General features: G+C 51.5%; 1 protein-coding gene across 1 annotated transcript in view; it reads right to left on the reverse strand.

Annotated features, from left to right (window-relative positions):
• Positions 1-18516, reverse strand: part of LOC104020223 (sodium- and chloride-dependent GABA transporter 1) — a 38043-nt gene that overhangs the window by 18797 nt on the left and 730 nt on the right. Inside the window, exons 2-3 of the mRNA XM_009473609.2 lie at positions 5214-5557; positions 394-525 (exon numbers count right to left, since the gene is read on the reverse strand). Coding sequence (XP_009471884.1) covers positions 394-525; positions 5214-5451 — 370 coding nt within the window. The 5' untranslated portion in view covers positions 5452-5557. The remainder of the gene's footprint in view (positions 1-393; positions 526-5213; positions 5558-18516) is intronic.

Genomic DNA, 18516 nt, shown 5'->3' on the forward strand with positions numbered 1-18516 from the left:
ACATCCAAGGTATTTCCAAATCACCACTGGTTTCCAGAATGCTGCTGCTCCAGACAGGCAACAGGTTCATGTCCCCCATCTACAGCTTTCCCATGCAATTAAAGTGAGCCCACATGGGAAGGCTTGGGGCAGGTCTTCTGCAACCAGAGCCCCTCCATCGCAGTCTCTGCTGCTCATAAAGTGCCTTGCCACCATGCAAGACTGCTTGAACAGAGCACAGTGATGTTAGTGACTGCAGACATCAGGGTCAAGGGCAGCTTGATAGAGACAGAGGGACAAAACTCCCCTCACCTGCCACCCCATCACAGTCTCCAGGGATTTGCTTCCCAAACCATTAAAGGGTTTTTTTCTGTAGTTATGTCCCATCACCTTCACAAACTTACAGTACACTACCTTTAAACATGGGTGCTAATTTCCAGACTCCCAGTCCTCCGACAGAGGTATACTGGCCCAGAGCAGTTTCCAGCAGGAAGAGAGGAATTCCAGCAAACACCAGTGTCAGGAAATAGGGAATGAGGAAGGCCCCTGAAAGAAGCAGCAATGTTATCAGACAGCTCCCCTTTTACCAAGAAGTAAATGCCTCCAGCTGCAGTTTCTTGCTCCGCAGCACCCACACGATGAGGAGCAGGCTTGCTCGGAGGCGACAGTTTGCAACTGGAGTTGGTGTGTTTAGTAGGCCTCCCACTGAGATCACCACTGCCTTCCCCTTATCTTGCTCCTATTACTATGGATGTATAAGTATCTATACATATATACTGGCGTCATCAGCTATGTGATGCCAGTCTCACTTAGTTGTTAGATATTTAGGCAATGTTAAGCTCAAACTGACAGTTAACCCAAAAGCCTGGACACTGACACTGGTAGCTCGTTCTTGTTGGTATTTCCTGTCTTACCTGCAGCCGCTCCCAGTTCTTCATCTTGAGGGAAAAGGGCACAGGAATTTCTGGCATTGGCCACTACTTCTTTGTTTATAGATATTTCAGTCTTTTAAGGAAACTGTGGCTAAGACTGTATTTGCTCTTGTAACGTCTCCCCACCCTTTCTCTAGGTTTTACCCTTAAAATTCCTGGTGAAAACATTATTGCTCTCTATGGACCCTGTGGAAATCATCTCATCACTAGAAATGAGGTAGTGCATCCATTCAGCAGAGATATTACTTGCACCCCGTTATAAGAAGACCAAATCCAATAGGAGAGCCTTGCCATGTGATTTGAAGGCTGTGCAAGTTCAAGTCATCCTGACTTCTAGGATTTGGGACAAAGCTCATTTTCCAGCTTCCTCGTGCATGTGCTGGAGCATGCCATTGTCCCTGAGGAGGACAAACTCCTGCAGAAGATGATGGCTGGGAAGAGAGGGGGGACACTCAGTTTGCTCAGAAGCAGCTGGCCGTGTCCGGGATGGCACTGGTGTCTGCACTAGCTGGAGGGCTGAGCTGTCAGTCTGAGTCATCTCCAGATATTAGTGGGAAAGCAAACACAGAGCCAGAGAGCAAAGCCACTCCGGAGAGCTGCAGCCCAGCTTGCACCTGGCAGAGCCAGGCTCCAGCAGCTGCTCTCTGAGGGCAGGGAAGCAGCGAGGCACAGCCAGGGATGCTGGCTCAGGGGGCACCCAGCTGGGGACGCCTGCCTGCCAAGCAGGGAGCTGAGCCCAGCTGGGAGAGGCAGGCGCCAGCACCCGGCATGGGAGTCCGTGGGAGGCAGCGTGCAAGAGGAGCTGGCAGCGGGTGGTGGGGAGAAAACGCTCCGGGCCAGCAGCTCAATGACCGTGAGCCCAAATCGCAAGCTGGCATGGAAGTGCAGGCTCTCAGCTTCACCAGCAGCCTGGCATGGAGGAGCGAACAGCTTTGAGCATCGCTGCGGGAGGAGCGCTGCCCGCTCGGCATCCTCCCCTGCACTCTCGCTAGCTGCCACAGCCTGCAAGGCTGGGACAGGTCCAGCCCCCCAGGAGCTCTGCGGGAAGCCAGGGCCCACTCAGAGGACACGGATGCTGCCTCGCTGCCATTGTGCCTCATTGTAGAGTTTGGAGACTGAGCTTATCAGCAGTCACAGTGCCTGGCTTACTTCTGTGCAAGCAGCTGATGAAATTTGGCCACAGCCCTGACGATCCTGCATTTTTCATCTACAGCAGGCCAGGAAGGTTTGTAGGTGAAAGATTTTATTAGACTACTGAGAAAAAAAAACAGACAAACATTTGGACACAGGTCATTTATCCTGGCTTGATATTCTAGAGCTTCTCCCTCTAGAATAGGGGAAAAGCTACAAACCAGACCGCAGCCTTGAAGTGAGGGCTGTTGGCAACGACACAGCCACTCTGGAGGGTCAGGCCCCCGAGCAGGCACAGATAACATCCCCGGGTGCTGTGCAGCCAGAGGTGAAATCAGTTTGGAAATTTGTACCTAAAATTTGCATGCCTGTGCCCAAATCCTTGGCACAGAGACAAAGGGGCAGTCTTTAATCTCTGGCCCTGGATGGGCTGCTGAAAGGTCTGGCTTCGTTCCTGGGCCTGCTACAAATGATTGTGTATGACCTTGGGAGAGTCCAAACCCATCTTCAAAGTCCATGGGTCAAAGGGGCGATGGCGCTGGTCCCGCCCTGCCTGCTCAGGGCACCGGCCCTTGGAGGCAGGGAAGGATCACACAGCGCCTGGCACTCGCTGTGCAGGCCCAAATCTGCCTGCAGTCTCCAGCTCCTATGCAAGGAATAATAATTAATCCTTAAAATGGCGAACACTGCCCACGAATCAAAAGTTGAGCATTACAAGCTGTTACATGCTGTTGCTTGGAGTCTCAACATGTAAATGAGAAATGCATGATGCTTATTTAAAGAAATGTTCTTCTCTCAAGTTGTTCAAGCTCAGGATCTCACAGACAATTTTTAGCACCTACTGAGCCATGTTCAGAGTCAATTTAGAGTCCGGTAAAATCCTGTTGACATCAGAAGGACTGCATGAGGTTAGAAATCAGTGTAGAGGCTGGAGCGTTAGTCATAGCTGGGCATGTTCAGTTGCGTGCAGAGCCAGCAGGGAGCCCAGGCATCACTTTGGGTAAAGCCTGCTCCCCGCAGTGGATGGGCCTTGCGCCAGGCTGCCGTACCCTGGGTGACTATCCCCTAATTATGTGCCCGATTACAATGCTGAGCAAATCAGCCATGAGCTGATACAATGTGACAGCGGTAAGTGAGATGACAATATTTCCATTCAGTTCAATTTGCCTGTGCGTAATGGAAGCAGCCCACACGACTGTGCTCTGAGCAGCGCACATGCAGGACGCTAAAATTAGAGTCCCACCCACAGTCTGCTCTGCTCCGGCGGCGCCTCTGTCAGGGCAGAGCCAAGACGGTGCCCACCCGATTGCGAATCAGATGCCGTGCGACCCTTCCTCGCTGCTCCGCATCGGCTCCCAGTGACGCTTTCGTGCGTCAGCTCTCCTGCCTGTCCCCGGCATCGGCAGCCTCCACTTGCTGCTCATTATTGCCGGCTGCAGGAACAGTTGTGCCTGTGAACAGCCAGACCGGGTAGGGGCGAGAGGAACGAGTGATACAGGCTGCCATGAACGGCACGAACCGGCAGGTGAAGCAGGGCCTTTGAGAGGAGGCAGGCACCAATTCCCATGTTTCATATGTCCGGTGGTTTTGCTTCCAGCTGGTTGATCCCTCTGCGTGCCTGGAGCTGCCAGGGCAGAGATCACCCTGTGTGCCATTGCTAATGCTAATAATAGCGTTCTGCACCTCCACAGCACCCTCTGTCCTAGGATCTCAGCTGACTTTATAAATAGGATTGATTTTAGCTTAAAACACCCCTCATCTAATTATAGATATCGTCATCCCCACCTTTAATGTGTGAGGAGACAGAGTCACAGGCAGCACAGATCTGGTGTGTTTGAGATAGTGCAGCAGTCACAGGGCAGAGACTGGGCTAAAAACCAGTGCTGGGTCTTAGCCACCAGGCTAATGTTGTATGAGGAGGGCTAGAGATGGTGCCAGAGAGTGGCTAGATAAAAATGGCAGATCTGCACCATGGCTCCGGCGATGGTGGCACAGGCTCCGCTAGGTAGACCTGGCTGATGCCTATAAACCTCACCCGGCTCAGCCACACACTCACGCCATTGCACAAAATGACACACTGAATTAGAAATCGTCTCATCAAAATGGTTAACTGTCCAGTCTCCCTCTGGGACTTGCCCCACGTGCTTCAGAGAAAGGTCCAAGATCCCCCTAAATGCCGTGGAGCTACACAGACAGACCGCTGCAGGGACCCAGATCCCTCTCCTCCTTCCCAGGGTGTGAGGAGAAGAGCATCATACACCATCTATGGCATGGACAGCAGAAGTGGGCTGGGAGCTGATATCCCAGATCTCTTGATTTCTAGCCCAGCACTGTTTCCCCATCTGCCTGCCTTTCTCTAGCCTTGCGATGGTTTGGCAAAGTCTCAGCTGAGGACTGGTATGGAAAGGATGTAGTGGGGCAATAATAAAAAGAATAAAAAAAGCTGGTGTTAACTGTCCACAGAGGAGAGCACTGCTACCAGCTGCATCACAGTTACTGTAAGTCCATCGCTGGCTGCCGCCTTCTCTCGTGGCCTCTGTCTGCCAAATATTAGGGCGGAGACGATAACTGTGACCCTTCTCACAGCACTGTAGTAAGTCAAAGCTCGTTTCCTTCCATAGATGATGACACTCAAGCATGCCTGTGTACATGTACATATGTATGCATGCTTCTATATATGTCTACATGGTCCTGCTACCGTCCATGCAAAGTTTCTAATCAAAACTCCTCAGACATGTGACCCAACTCAGATGCAATACTGTTACTCCTTGAGAATACACTAGACTGAGGAGAAACCCACCATAGCAGATATAAACTGATTTCCCTGAGAAAGTCCCAGCATCCAGCTGGGTGCCTATGTGCATAGCCCTCCTTGTAAATAAATGAGGTCCCAGACATTCTTTGCTGTAGCCCTGCAAATCTGGACTGCAGAGGTTTGACAAAACTCAAACTTCCTGTTATATTTCTTTGGACTGCTTCTTCCCAACCTGCACTTGCTAGTAAAGCCCACAGACCATGGGAACTAGTCTCCTGACAGCTTAATAACTCATACCATGAGGGAGAGCTCTCAGCCAGGGGACCAGCCGCTTGCCCAGACCCACACCAAACCACAGCCTGTTCAGGGTACAAGGCTGCTCATGGATGAGCACAGGCGCTGAGCGTTTCTCTCACCTCCTCCGTTCTTGCCACAGAGATACGGGAAGCGCCAGACGTTGCCCAGCCCGATAGCATAGCCTACGCAGGACAGCAAGAAGTCAAATCTCCCCTTCCAGGAGCCTCTGTCTGGGATCTCCTTCTTCTTCTTGGTGCTCACGGCTTCAGGGGTGATGGGCTCCGACTCGTCCAGGGCTGCCTGCTTCACCTCGGAGGGAGAGCTCAGCTCCACGGAGGTGTTGTCCATCTTGCCCATCGTGACTCAGACGTATAGCCGCTCTTGCTCAGGGGCTGGAGGAGCAGGAAGGGCAGCCTCCGCTCTGGCTGAGCACGGATGAAATGGGAAGTGCTGGGCAAAGCTCCTGACAAGAAAGTAGAGAAAGAAGGTATCCTGTGTAAGTGTAGCTGGCTTAGGGGAGGGCCTTGCTGGGTCTGAGGTGGACTCACTGGATAGACTGGTGCACATCAGGGCAGTCTATCCATGCCTCCCCTGCTTTCCCCAGAGAGAAAAAGGAGGATAATTTTGCTACCCTTCTGAGGAGCCATGGTCATGGAGACTGCTAACAACAGGCTCAGACCTGGTTGTTACCAACACATAGCAAATCCCTTAGCTCTCATCTTATCTCCTCTTCTTCCCAACACCTGCTCTGCAAGAAAAGCTCCAGGACCAGTATGCATGCAGGGAAGTCACAGCCTGTGGGTGACCCATCACAGAGCAGTCCAGGCAGAGAAATATATCTAGCAAGTCTGAGCGACAGTGCAGAAGGGCATGATGGAGATGCCCAAAACTGAGTGCATCAGCCACGGAGCCATCTGAGAGATTGTGTGACCCAGCCAGCCATGCATGGCTGTGACAGCGGAGCTTTGCAACAGCACCTCCGCTACGGACATGTCCCACATTGCAATCCCGTGCCCTGTCATGGCAGCTGTGATCACAGCTGTGCACCTACAATGCCTGGCAAGGAAATCGCTGATCTGCTCAGCACCTCCTTGTACACCATGACGCATGTGATATTGTAATCGCCAGGTGTATTCAGATGATGCTCGCTAGTGACTATAACCAGCCTGTGAACCAATGAAATCCTACTAAGTCAGGACTCCAAAGTCCTGAGGATTAATTGGACTAGTCCGACTAAAAATTCAATGAATATTTCCATTGATTTTAGGTCCTAAGAAGCATATAACCAGCACACCAAAACAATTCAGAAAGAAAGCGAGAACAGGCCACAATATTACACTGGTGTCTAAACCGATATTGCACTCATGTCTTGAAAACTAAGTGCAGTTCTCCCTTGCCCTTGCAGAATCTATTGCAGTCAGAAAAAGACATGGAGGAGAGCCAAAAGGATGCTCAAAAGTGTGGAACATCTTCCATGTGAGGAAAGGCTAAATGAACTACGATCCATCGTCCTGTGGAAGAGGTGACTGACAGGGGCCTATAAACATATCAGTGTCATAGAATATGAGTATTCACCATTTCTGACACAAGAACTACAAGGGATTAAATAAGACAGCAGGTGGTAGGTTCAAAAAGAGCAAAAGGTGATACTCCACAAAATGTACAGCTATAGAGCAAGACTCCCCACCCCAGAATATGCTGGATGCTAAGGGTTTACATGACTTCAAAAAGGAAATTAAGAGGAAAAATAGTGGAAGGAAAATCCACCAGGAGCTACCACTGCGGTTCAGAAAATCCCTGAGCCGCAAGTTGTTGGAAGCTGAGGGACTCTTCCAAGGAAGTACAACTCCCTACTTTTCCTGGTTTTATCCTCTCCCCTCAGCATCTGCCTTCAGCCAGTGCAGAAGACAGGGTCTGGGACTGGCATGGTGCTGGCTCTCACCCAGTTCTCAGCCCATTTTACACAGAGCCAAATTTAAGCTTCCACTAGGGGCCGTAAGGGTGACCAGTGCTACAATCTCCCAGAGAAGTGTGTTGACAAAAATATTCCCAGATGCACACATAAAAAAAGAAAAAAAAAGAAAAACTGAGTGGGTATGTCAGGAAACAAAGCAATGCTATGAAGAGGTGGCATGCTCTAGCAGTTAAAGCTGGCCTTGCTTGAGCTGCTTACTCTTGGCAGTCTCGCCTCCTAAGCAGACGGTACCCACTTGCCCCATGGGATGCCTGGGAGAGTCATTGACTAGTGTTTCTGAAGCATCCTGGACAGAGATGGTCTACCAAGCCCAGGCTCAACAGCAGTATCAGCTCCTGCTTACTCCAATTGACAGCCCATGATTACAGCAGATGGATTTCCTTCCCCCACAGAATTTTCTGCTGAGGTTAGAAAAACTGTGTCAACTGTGAAGGGAATGGCTGAACCAGAAAAATAACTGTAACTCATCCTGGTACGTCAGTGGAGAAGCCAGAAAATTCCTTGCTGTGGGATGAAGGCTGTAACCAAAGCCCTCTGAGCCACAGAGCCAGCCCCGAGCCTCACAACTCCTCTAGCCCAAGGATGGTTGCAGGTGAGCCCAGAAGTAAGTGGCAGCACAAAAAAAGCCTTCTGGGGAGAAGAGACTGTTTCACATAGCCCATGAGGCAGGCACCAGAAGAAAGCATTGCTGGACACCTGAAGCAAAGGCTTTAGTTAATGGATACCATTTCTGTCCTACACCTTGTGATTGCGCTGCCACACCAGCTCCTGGCTTCTCAGTAAGGCAGGGAGCAAAGAGATCGTAGAATCATAGAATATCTCCAGCTAGAAGGGACCCATAAGGATCATCGAGTCCAACTACCGAAGATTATACAGAACATGTAGGAGGAAAGTAAAATAAAGACAATTTATAACTCAAAACAGAAGAAATAGCACTAAAACCCCTGGGAAGAATTCAGAGCTGGGCTAAGTCAGGATAATTAGCTATGCCTGGAGACATAACAAATTAGGCTCAGCAGAAGCCATTTTGACTCACTTTTTTTCTGAGACAAAAAACAGTAGGTAAGCTGCTATCTTAAAAAAGTACATATATATCCAGCTCTCCCTATGCTCTTTCCCCTGTTCTTGCTGCCACAGTTCTGGAGTGATACTGCAGCGAGATGCTCGTGCCTCATCTTTCATATACTTGGGGTAGGATGATAGAGGAGCAGCAGATCATACTGGCAGTTTCTTCTTACCTGAGAAGCGAGGTCCTTCATCTCCAGCTCAGAAAGAATAAACTAGATTTATAGAGGTTTCTCCACAGTCAAGAAACAGAAAAACAGTCAAGAGGACCCGCTGAAGGTTCATCCCACCTACTGTCCTGTCTCCTACAGTGATGGATAATTAGGGCAGAAGGGCTCACGCATGTTCCACGGCCCAGCTGTGCCATGTCCTTCCCTGGACATGCAGCTCTGACCAGGAAAAATACAGGCATCGGTTGCTCCCGGCTAAGTGTTTGACTCCTATGTTTAGACATCAGCTCACACATTGGACAAGTGGTCCTACTGGGACAAAATGCACCAGCCCCTCCACTTATACACATGGGTCTCCTCCAGTGTGAGGCAGAGCCCTGTGTTGACAGCCTAGGGAGAGCAGAGTTGGTTCAGCAGCTCTCTGTCAAGTCACATTATTCGTTCTCAAAAGCACATGGTGCTTTGGGCACAGCAAAACGCCCAAAGGACTCAAAATGATAATCAATAAGAGCAGAGCTAGAAGCTGGAGGTGGGCTCTGCTTCAGAAGGAAGGACCTTGAAAACAAGGTCGAAGAGCTTAAACATGATACTATAGCAGGTTTCTCATTCGGCTTCTTCTAAATACATTGTATTCTGAAGCCAAGACTTTAAAAACAATCACTAAAAGCTAGGGTCATAAATGTCTGGCAGTAAAGTAGTGACCCAAGTCGTGCAGAAGGCCTGGTCTTCTGCTGCTCAAGTCAATAAAAACAATCGCATGGTCCCCAGTGGGTGCAGAGCCAGACTGAAATGCATTCTGGAAAACAGTCCTTCCCCTCCTTTTTTTGAGGAATTTCACTTCAAATAAGAAAATAGCCCTGACAAAGTATTACCTCCACTTGAAACGCTGCCGCCTAAAACTGCTAACAACAGTGACCTTTTTGCTTTCCCCTGCTTCAGTGTGAAATATTAACAGTCTCCTCAACTTTGACAGAAACTAAAAATTTCAAGGGCATAAAATTGCCTGAAATGAAACAGCAAAATTACCTGTGGAAACACATGTAAGAAATACTTTCACCCCGCCTCGCCTCTTATTTGTCAGTGCTTTAACAGCCACACAAATCACTTCTGACCCATGCAGGTAGAGCCACAATTAGTTTAATTACACAGCACAGGCTGTTGTTCAGTCAATTAGACTTTTTCTTCCATCCACACCATTTTAATGACAGCCAAGTAGCCCCAAGGCTCTGCATCTTATTTAGAGCCGTGACCGGCTGATCAGGGCACAGCAGACTCTCGGCCAATTTTCTGCTCGCTGCAGCAGCAGCATATGCTTGAGCTTCCTGCATTGGTGAAAGCCAGAGGGGCTGGGGGAAAGCCCCCGGGGGAGCCCCAGGATGCTGATGGGGTGCTGGCCCCACGTGGAACCCGCTCTGGGCTGGAACATCACTGTCCTGCCCGGCTGGGTCAGGCAGACAGAGGGGCTTGTGTTTCACAGCCCTCTCCAGGTGCTGCCCAAGAGTCCACCACCGCAGCCACCCAACCTTTCACCTCCCTTTCCCTGAAGAGAGGTGATTACTTCATTACAGGAGCAATCAGCGCTCAAGGATGACATGAGAAGAAAATATCATCTCTCCTGGGTGATGGAGCTGCCAGGTGGCCTCCACCTCCACCCCCCTTTTCCAATCCTCCTGCATTAGATTTGGGTTAGAATCATAGAATCATAGAATGTCCTGAGTTGGAAGGGACCCACAAGGATCATCGAGTCCAACTCCTGTCCCTGCATAGGACAACCCCCAAATTCACACCATATGGCTGAGGGCGTTGTCCAAATGCTTCTTGAATATTGTCAGGCTTGGTGCCGTGACTGCCTCCCTGGGGAGCCTGTTCCAGTGCTCCACTACCCTCTGGGTGAAGAACCTTTTCCTAACGTCCAACCTAACCCTCCCCTGGCATATCTTCCCGCCGTTCCCTGGGGTTCTATCATTGGTCACCAGGGAGAAGAGATCAGCGCTTGCCCCTCCTCTTCCCCTTGTGAGGAAGCTGCAGACCGCGATGAGGCCTCCCCTCAGTCTCCTCTTCTTCAGGCTGAACAGACCAAGTGATTTCAGCCACTCCTCATACAGCTTCCCCTCTAAAACCTTCACCATCTTTGTGGCTCTCCTCTGGACACTCTCCAGTAGCTTCGTAGCCTTTTTGTACTGTGGCGCGCAAAACTGCACACTGCGCTCAAGATGAGGCTGCACCAGTGCAGAGTAGAGCGGGACAATCCCCTCCCTTGACTGGCTGGCAATGCAGTGCTTGATGCACCCCAGGACACGGTTGGCCCTCTTGGCTACCAGGGCACACTGTTGGCTCATGTTCAACTTGCCGTTGACCAGAACCCCCAGGTCCCTCTCCGCGGGGCTGCTCTCCAGCCTCTCGTTCCCCAGTCTGTATGTACATCCAGGGTTGCCCTGTCCCAGGCGCAAAACCCAGCACTTGCCCTTGTTAAACTTCATACGGTTGGTGATTGCCCAGCTCTCTAATTTGTCTAGATTTCTCTGCAGGGCCTCTCTGCCCTCGAGAGTGTCAACAGCTCCTCCCAGTTTTGTGTCATCAGCAAACTTAGATAGTAGTCCTTCAAATCCTGCATCCAAGTAATTTATGAAGACATTAACGAGCACTGGCCCCAAGATGGATCTCTGTGGAAACCCGCTAGTGACTGATCGCCAGCCCAATGTAACCCCATTTACTATAACCCTTTGAGCCTGACCCGCCAGCCAATTGCTCACCCGTTGCATTATGTGTTTATCCAGCTGTATGCTGGACAGTTTGTCCAGGAGGATACTGTGAGAGACAGTACTGAAAGCTTTACTGAAATCCCAAAAGATTACATCGACTGGCTTCCCTTGGTCAACTAGGTGGGTAACCTTGTTGAAATTAAGTTGAAATTTCAATTAATTAATTGAAAGAAATTAAGTTTGTTAAGCAGGACCTTCCCCTCGTGAACCCCTGCTGGCTGGGACCAATGACTGCGTTGTCTTTCAGGTGTTTTTCAATAACTCCCAGAATAATCTTCTCCATAACTTTGCCAGGCACAGAGGTGAGACTGACAGGCCTGTAGTTAGCGGGGTCATCCCTGTTACCCTTCTTGAAGATTGGGACAACATTGTTCAGCTTCCAGTCAACTTGGACCTCTCCAGATTCTCAAGAGCATTGAAAAATCATTGAGAGAGGTCTCGCTATGACATGAGCCAGCTGGGTGGTTGATGTCTGGGTCTGACCTGTGGCTGCTGCCCAACCTCCCTGCTCCATCAGCAGCCCCATGCAACCCATGTCGCCCCCAACATCATGGCAGGTGAGGCTGGCACCACACCACAACCCTATCCAGATGAGCAGAGGGGGAAAGGCGGGCATGGGCCATGTTTTGTAAACCATTAAACAAACAGGACGTCCACATGAGGCCAGAACACATCTCACAGCCCCTGGCCATGATCCTGGGAGGGCTATGGCAGTCCCTCACGGCCCTGAAAAAAAATGAGTGAAGAACTGTTGAGCTGCTGGCACTCGCTGCAGCCTACCGCATGGTTGCTTTGGCAAATGGCACCTTGATTTTTGCACTACTCAAGCAGGAGGACTCGGGTCAGCTATCACAACGCTCTCCCTGGCTCCGATGCCCACTTGAATCTCCTCTGGCTCCTCATCCCACACAGGGTCAGATCCTGCTCCTGGCTGCAGGCCGTGCTTCACCCACCACTGCTGCTCTTGCCTCAGTGGCTGGGGCCGCCACACGTTGCCACTAAGGAAAGCGGGGTTTTTGTGTCTTTTTTGAATGACACAAATGATGCAGCCTCTGAGCCATTTTAGCGCTCTCGTTTAAAGCTCATCCTGGCACCTGAGAAGCTTTCCCAGGGAGTAGAGAGCCGGCAGGGCTCTTCCTCGGCTCCCGCAGACCGTCCAGACCCAGCCCAAGCGACCGCAGCAGTGTGATGATCAAGGCTGGGCCACGTTGCGCTCACCTCGTGGCAGCCTCCGAGCAGACTGCAACCAGCTCCCTGAGCCCCTGCCTGCTTTGAGATTGGGAAAGACAGAGAAGTGGCTTAAAGGCATCCCTGTCTCCATCCTCCCCAGCAAAACCACTGCATTAGAAAGATTAAAGGCCTATTTCTGCCCATTTTAAATGTGCTGATTAAATTAAGAAGCATTTTCCTTTTCTTATATAGTGCAAGCTAGCACACTGGGATGCCAGTTTCATGATTCTGGTAGCTTATACAGTTTTGCTACATTATTCTTTTGCCCTGCCTGAAGCAACGCAGACATTTTTAGCCCAGACCCATCTGTCTGTTCCCAATGCCAGTTACTTTTTGAGTGCACTGGCGAGTTTCGCCCATACTTGAAAAAGGAGTACAGCCCTCAAAGACATCCAGTTCCTTGAGAAGCAGGGAATGGAGAGAGGGAAGAGACTGCGGTTAGTTCTTCTGAGGAAGGGCTGTGGGGTGGCCCTGAGAGTGCCCCGCTCTGCATCACGTGCCAGCCAGCCAGTGTGCACGGGGCCAGGGAGGAGGGAGGCAGCTCCTAGGAGGGAAGCCTGGAGACATGGGAGACAGGCAGGAGCACTGAGGACAGGGTGGTGTGGGGGACTAGAGAGACAGTGAACACTGCCGTAAGGGACCTGTCATGAGAGGTGGAGGGACAGAGGACGTTATGAAGAGAAAAGCAGATATCATTATTCCAGCTGAGCAAAAAACAACTCACTATTCCTCCTCCAGGACAGAAGCTGGTGTTTTGCATATATTTCTCCACTTTTTTGTACGCACAAACCAGGAATAACACTCATTGGCCTCCTCTGCCTGCCTTGTTCCTTGCTAAGGGGCAGCCCCTCTCCAGGGAGGCTAATGGAAAAAAACTTCCAGTGACTTCAGCGAGAACATTGCTGGGACAGAAGTGCCTAAAAATGAACACAGAGGGCATTTGGAGCTGAAATTTCTCACTTGCCTTATACCTCCCGTTCCCTTTCATTACAGCCCGGCATGGTGCCCAGGCACTGCCGCCACGGTGCGGGCAGGCATGCCCGCTGGCTGCCACCCACTCCTTCACGCGTTTCCCCAGAGGGGCTGCAGTGTCACAGCTCAGCTGATGCAGCGCGAGTTACTGCTCCCACCGGCCACTACGTTACCAAAACTGCGCCTCTGAGCTATGATTTTAGCTCAAACCCTGAGCTGCAGCAACATCCTCAGTGGCACCATGGCCTTCACAGGGGTAGATTTCCCCATCTTGCTGCGAATCACAAGTACTGTGCAAAAGGCATGGCTTTGCTATGTGTGTGTGTGGGGGGGGGCGGTATGGAAATAATAACTTCATACATGTAGAGCTGGATTTGAGGCACCTCCAGAGACAATGCAAGTAATGTTATTTGCTGTATTGGGCTTGATAGGTTTTCGGGTTTGGTGTTTTTTTTTTCTTTTTTTTTTTAATGAAGTCATTCAACAGAGAAAATTGGGAGAAATTGGTCTTGCAATGGAAAGTGATGACCTTCACCTGAGAGAGTCACCTTGGACTTTGTTGCCACAATTTAATAATAAAAAAAGTGAATAAAGAAAAAAAAAATGACAAGGAAAGAGCAGAAACAAGCGTGAGAATGATCCAGAAACTGCTCTGAATTGTCCAGGATGGCAGGGGAGCAATGTCTCCACACCTTGCATAGCAGAGGAACGAAGCACTGGCCACTGTGTGTCACCTGTGGCCAGGAAGCTCACAGCTGGGAAGACGACCCATCTGCAAGGCATGGACAAGTCCAGCCCGCTCCATGCTGGCCAGCACCCGCTGCTGTTGGAGCAAGACCAGCAGGTAAAAACCCTGAGCTGCCTCAAAAATCTCTGCTACTGCATTCAGCTGAAACCACAAAGGGGAAGATAGATGGGAGAAGGAGGAGACAAAACGCAAACCTTCCCCCTGCTTCTTCTGGGCAGGGTCACAACAGCTACCGAACGCTGCATCAAGTCACCAAGAGCTCATCCAAAACGCCGCACCTGCGAAACTGCCTGGCACTACTCTGGCATGCGTATTCAGCTCTGAGAAAGACCAGAGCCTCACCATGCAAAGGACAACATAGTTTTCCTGCTGCAGCACAGCCAAGCCAGAGAGGAAATCTGTGTCCCACTTTCAGAAGCCAAACTCTTTGTTCTCCTTCTCCATGAAAACAGAGAGATAATCATGCCCCAGAGCCCTGAGGCTGCTGCGAGGCTCCACTTGTTCATACAGTTTTTTGGGGTGGAAAACAGAGAACTGCAGATCCAGCTCCCTTTGCAGGAACCATGCACGAACATTGTTAGCTGGCAGCCCCTTGGCTGAGGTGTTCCTTGAAATAGCCCAGAAAACATGCTCATTACCCAGTAAGGACATCATACCCCGCTGCCTAGGATCAGCCTGCCACTAGCTGGGCATTGTTCTCGCTACTACTTTAACACTCAGAGCTTCCTTCTCCTCTCCCTACTTCTTGTGCTAAGCTTGAGCAGCTCTTCCCCCAGGACTTGTGATATCAGGAGATAAGGCAGGTGAAGGAAAGGCTGTTGTTGTCCCCATGCCTCGGCTGGAGACCCAAGCCACAGCTCACACAGCCAGCCCATACCAGGGTGCGGACCCTGACCCTCCAGGGCCAGGCACAGCTTTTACTGGATGAACATCTCCACATGGGCCAGACACCGCTGTCACGTGCTCTATCCCTGGTGAACAGGACTTAGCGTCATGGGGGGGTCCACTCCCAGTATAAGGACATTACTTGTTTGTTCCTTGTGTCCATTAAGTTTCTCCAGAAGAAAACACATTTGCAGCTGCATGTCTTTGGCCTGATTTTTTTGGCCTGATTTTCTCCTCAGCACAAAATCCCAAACTGTGGCAGAGCTTCTCTTGGAGGGAGGAGAACTGAAATTAAATGTGCTGAAGGTCTCCACCAGACACTGGGAGAACCACAGCAAGGTCACCAGCAAACTGGGGAGCTTTTGGTAGGCAGTCTGTGGCTGGCTCTTCCTCCAAGCAGTATTCATGGGAGCTGAGGAGCAGGAAGCAGGTAGGAGGGGAGGGGGCAGATGAGTTTGGCCATTTCTCCAGTGCCATGGAGACAGAGGAGGGATGGGGAGGGCTTCACCTAAGGAGTGAAGCACCTCCTTCAGGGTCAGAGTCTCTTGGAGATAGATAGGAAGGAAGGGCACAGACATACCCCCCTGAAACACCCCAGCAGATGTACAGGCAGGGAAGCTCAGCTCCACTGTCAGAGACTGCCAGAGTTTGCAGGACCTCTGCCAAGGGGTGCTGAGAGCCTGAAATGCTGTGTTTTGGGCTGATCCTTGGGACTGCAGCACACAAGGCTGGGAAGGGCAGTCCCAGCTCCAGGCAGAGGCAGCTGTACCCATTCCTCTCCTATGGATGTCACCTAGCTTTTCCCCAGAGTCCTCCTCACTGGAGACCCCTGCCCAGGGAAACCTGCCCAGGGTTTCACCTACGTGCTGTTACAGTGTCTTTACTGAGCCACCATTTAAGCTCACCACATCTCTCTCCAGCCCAAAGGCACTGTGAGAAGCTTTCCACTTTTCAGCCCCCCAGTGCCATTTCTGGGTGCTGCTCTGGGACCACCATCCTCCCCCTCGCCCTGCCTGGCAGCACTGGTTCCCCAGATGGGAGCGGGGGGCTCATGCCCTGCTTCTCCACTGCAGCAGAAACAGCCTCACCATCCTGGGCTTTTGCTCGGGGTGAGGGGGTTTTGAAGTGGAGGCTTGTTGCTGCAGCTGCCCATTAACACCAAGGGGAATCCAGCTGGCTCCATGTGCCAGTGACAACTGACATCTTTCCTGACCAAGAGGACATTGCAATGGCAGTGGCAATGGCAACTGGTAGAAGAAATTGAGGCATAGCAGTGGTGCAGCTGACAGTAAAGGATAGACAACTTCTGCTTCTCCTTTGGGCAGCATGCCCACTTCACACTGCCCCAGTTGAGCACCAGGCAGGCAGGTCTGCCCCCATTTTCTCACCTCTCCAGCACATTTTGGGAAGCAGAAACCACCCTTCATCCTGGCTTGTCCTCAGCTCCACACCCAACCCAGTGTGGATGGAGGAGAGCTCAGCACCTGCAGCAGCCCTTCCCCAGGGATGCTCATGCGGGCAGGTGGCTCTTCCCCACCACTGCTGCAATGCTCCCTTCTCCAACCCCAGTGCTCATGTCCCCAAGACCAGACACTGCTGTCCCAATGGACACACCTACCTCACGGTGCCGGCTGGTTGTGGGTCCTTGGGGTGCGTAGAGCTGCTCACGGAGACACTAGCCTGGGGAGGCACGTACTGACCTGCTGCTGCACACAGAGGGGAGCTATGAGCCCCTCCTGCCACAGGGCCCCTCTCCCCCTGCCTCACCCCATGCAGCTCCTCATTGCCCGTATCGACGAGTCCTTAATGAGCTTTGAGCTCACGTCCAGTCAAATCAACACCCTGCATGTCGTGGGTGTGGGGCGGGGGGGGTACCCAGAGCCACTGGAAAAACACACGTCGCTGGGAGAGAAGAGACTCCAAGGGCACGGGCAGAAGGGAGGGCAGCGGCATGGGCAAATGGCCTGGCACCGAAAATGGGGGAGGCAGCAGGTGAGTGGGTTGCATGGGGTTGATTGCACCCATGTTGCTGCAGCAGTTCCTGCAAGGATGGCTGCAGCAGTACATAAGAGGCCATGCTAAAGGCAATGTGCATACCCCTTGCCCTCCGTGTTTGCAGTCAGACAGTGGTCTCCATCTTCTCCGCAAGCAGGGCTGGCTGCAGCCGCGAAGAGGATGCTGAGGTCCAGCACGCCATGCGCAGCAGGGAGGTTGAGTCTCTGTCTGTGAACCTCTCCTGCTTTCACACAGCCCCGCCCAACACAGCCCTTACACAGGGCCAGGCTTGCAACAGCGCAGCCCTGCAAAGCGGGAACAGGGCAGGCGGGGCTCAGGAGGAATCATCCCAAAGGACACCACGGTGTCACTGGTCAGGTGCACTGCTGGCTGTGGGTCAGGGTTTTGGGCTGGAGGGGGAAGGCAGAGGAAGAGGGATACTTCTCATTTGAAGTGTCAGGTACCGGCCACCAGCTAAGGAAAGGTGCCACATGCGAACAACCAGTTGCTCAGCGTGCAAATCCTGTCATTGGCTCTAAAAGGGGTTGCGTGGAGCCTTTATTTCCCTTTTCTTTGTCTTTCTGCGGCCGAAGACAATTTGCATCCACTGAGAGCACGGAGAAGTCTCTCTCAAAGGCAGCACACGGGAGCTGCCAGCTCTGCGAGCATCACCTCGTTAGCGGCAGCATTTTCAGAGGCGCAGGGGAAGGATCCCAAGTGAATTAAAGCATAATTCTGCCCAGAGACCACTGGCAAAAATGACACCTTCTCACTTACCAGCTCCTCTCTTTGTGTGAAAGCAGAGCTAGGTATGCTTAAATTAGTGACAAAAGTACACTTAGCGGCTTTCAGTGCTGCAGAGAGAACGCGGCCGGTGACCTGGATTCCCACCATACCCTCCAGTCTGTACACAAGGGCTTGCTTCACCCCAGCCATGACCCTGCACCAGCCCCCTGAGTGCTCAGGTGGGCTGAGGGTACCCCAGCAATCCCACACGTTTTATTCCTCATTAGCAAAACTCACCTTCTTTAAAGGTCCCCCGTGTCTCCTTAGAGTAGGCAATCACACCCATAACCCATCACAGCTAAACCTCATGCAGCTCATCTGCCAAAGCCCTTAACCCATATGGCTGGGAGGGAAAACATGCTGCCTTACATCTTTGCTGAGGTTGCTGCTCATGATCCCATCTACATCTGTGCTAATATCCTGCCAATGGGCTATGTTTAAAGATCACATTTCAGTCTAAGCGGGCACTAGAGGAGCATGCAGGAGGCAGTAAGACCCCCACCAGGTTATTTCGGCCATTAAAAAGAGGAAGAAGGTGGTGCCAGGAGGGCTGGCAAGGCTAGCAAGAGGGAAAATGGAGAAAGAAAATTATTTTCCACGGGTAAACCCATGAGGGTTTGAGAGCTAAGTGGGAGGATCACACGCAGGCTGGAGGCATCCTGACAAAAAGGCATCCTCTCTGAGCTGAAGCAAATGCTGTGAGCGGGAATCCCTTCTGAGAGCGAGCCATGGGTCTGACAGCACCCTGATCCCTCTCCTCTGCCAGGGGGCCTGTGTTCCCCACACCACTCTGTGAGCTTGAGTACCTCTGATTTAGCAGCTAATAAAGTTGAA

Source organism: Nipponia nippon, unplaced genomic scaffold (assembly GCF_047370975.1).
Source record: "Nipponia nippon isolate SJK-2023a ecotype South Korea unplaced genomic scaffold, ASM4737097v1 scaffold_3, whole genome shotgun sequence".
Lineage (NCBI taxonomy): Eukaryota > Metazoa > Chordata > Aves > Pelecaniformes > Threskiornithidae > Nipponia > Nipponia nippon.